This window comes from Sciurus carolinensis, chromosome 8 (genome assembly GCF_902686445.1).
Source record: "Sciurus carolinensis chromosome 8, mSciCar1.2, whole genome shotgun sequence".
Taxonomy (NCBI): Eukaryota; Metazoa; Chordata; class Mammalia; order Rodentia; family Sciuridae; genus Sciurus; species Sciurus carolinensis.
The window spans coordinates 82,761,450-82,762,893 of NC_062220.1; the positions used below are offsets into that span (position 1 = coordinate 82,761,450).

The 1,444-nt window shown below is 34.0% G+C and overlaps 1 protein-coding gene across 1 annotated transcript; it reads left to right on the plus strand.

Annotated features, from left to right (window-relative positions):
• The first annotated feature begins 567 nt into the window (after nt 1-567).
• On the plus strand, nt 568-846 carry LOC124991331 (KRAB domain-containing protein 5-like). Its single transcript, XM_047562126.1, has one exon. The coding sequence runs from the start codon at nt 568-570 to the stop codon at nt 844-846; it is 279 nt and encodes a 92-aa protein (XP_047418082.1).
• Nucleotides 847-1,444: the final 598 nt, after the last annotated feature.

A 1,444-nucleotide genomic window follows, 5' to 3' on the forward strand; every position in this document is an offset into this window, starting at 1 on the left:
TCAAGTAAATATTAGCCCAAGCATCCTTATTCAGATAACCAACTGCAAAAAGAATGTATAAGACAATCAAGAAAATATGAATGTTGATTGTATACTTGATAATATTAAGAAATTTATTTCTTCTTCCCCCCCCCCAGTACTAGCAATTGAACCCTGAGGCACTTTACCACTGAGCTACATCCCCAGTTCTTTTTATTTATTTATTTCATATTTTGAGACAGGGTCACACAAAGTTACTGAGGGTGTTGCTGAATTTCCCAGGCTGGTCTTGAACTTATGATCTTCCTGCCTCAGCCTCCTAAGTTGCTAGGATTACAGGCATGGCTTATTGCCTATTTCTTCTGGTATAATGGTAGTATGGTGATTAGTGGGTTTCTTGTTTGTTTGTTTGTTTTAGAATATTTATCCTTTCAAACTGCATACAAGACAATCTGGTGCAGGCTTTATCTCTGGAGTCCACCATTCTTGGAATCCCTCTCTAGGCTCCTTCTCATAAGCTCAGAAGGCCCAGTGAGCAAGTGCTGGAAGATCCACAGGAACAACGCAGGACACTCTGAAAGCCAAAAAATGCAATTGCTGACATTCAGGGATTTGGCCACTAAGTTCTCTCAAGAAGAATGTGAAAGCAATGTGATGTTAGAAAACTACAGAAACCTGGTTTTTCTGGGTCTTGCTGTCTCTAAGCCATCCCTGATCACCTTTCTAAAGCAAATGAAAGAGTTCTGGAAATTGAGGACGCAAGAGAGAGTGAGCATATATCCAAGAAAACTTCACCTTTGCCAAATTTCTCATCTTAGGGTTGAGTCTAAAAACATAGTTTGCTGTTTATTCACTCCTAGATATTAACTACATTTTCTAGGAGAATTATTTGAAAATCCAGTGCATATAATTGTTCCTCTGATTTAAAGGAAGAAACTTGGCAGCAATGGCAGATCTTGCAAATGATTGACAGTATACCCCATGATTTCTTTCCAGTGACATCTGAGAATCCTGGTCAGATAAAACATTCACTAAAATAATTTTAGTTTTTATGATACTCACTAACTACCTGTTTATTTAATGGTGTTTGTTGCTGCATGCAGAAATAGGAAGTCAAAGAATCGCAAATTTCAGAACACTATTTTTTCAATTATTGAAGAGTGTTGTTTGCAAAATTATTTGATTAAATATATCTAAAATTTCAAATGTTCTAAAGAGAAGAGGGCAACATATACACATGAGGAAGAAATGGAATTGTACCAAATTAATTTACTATTTGAGGAAATATTTTCATTGATAAAAAGCAAATTTTCATTATTATAAAACCAACATATTTGTTATAGAAACAAGTAAAACCATAATATTCATCAGCCATATTTAAAAGAATGAATTAAATATAGAATTCAATATAAACTAAAATACATTTAACAGAATAAATTAAATATATTTAACAGGTTTAAAATCT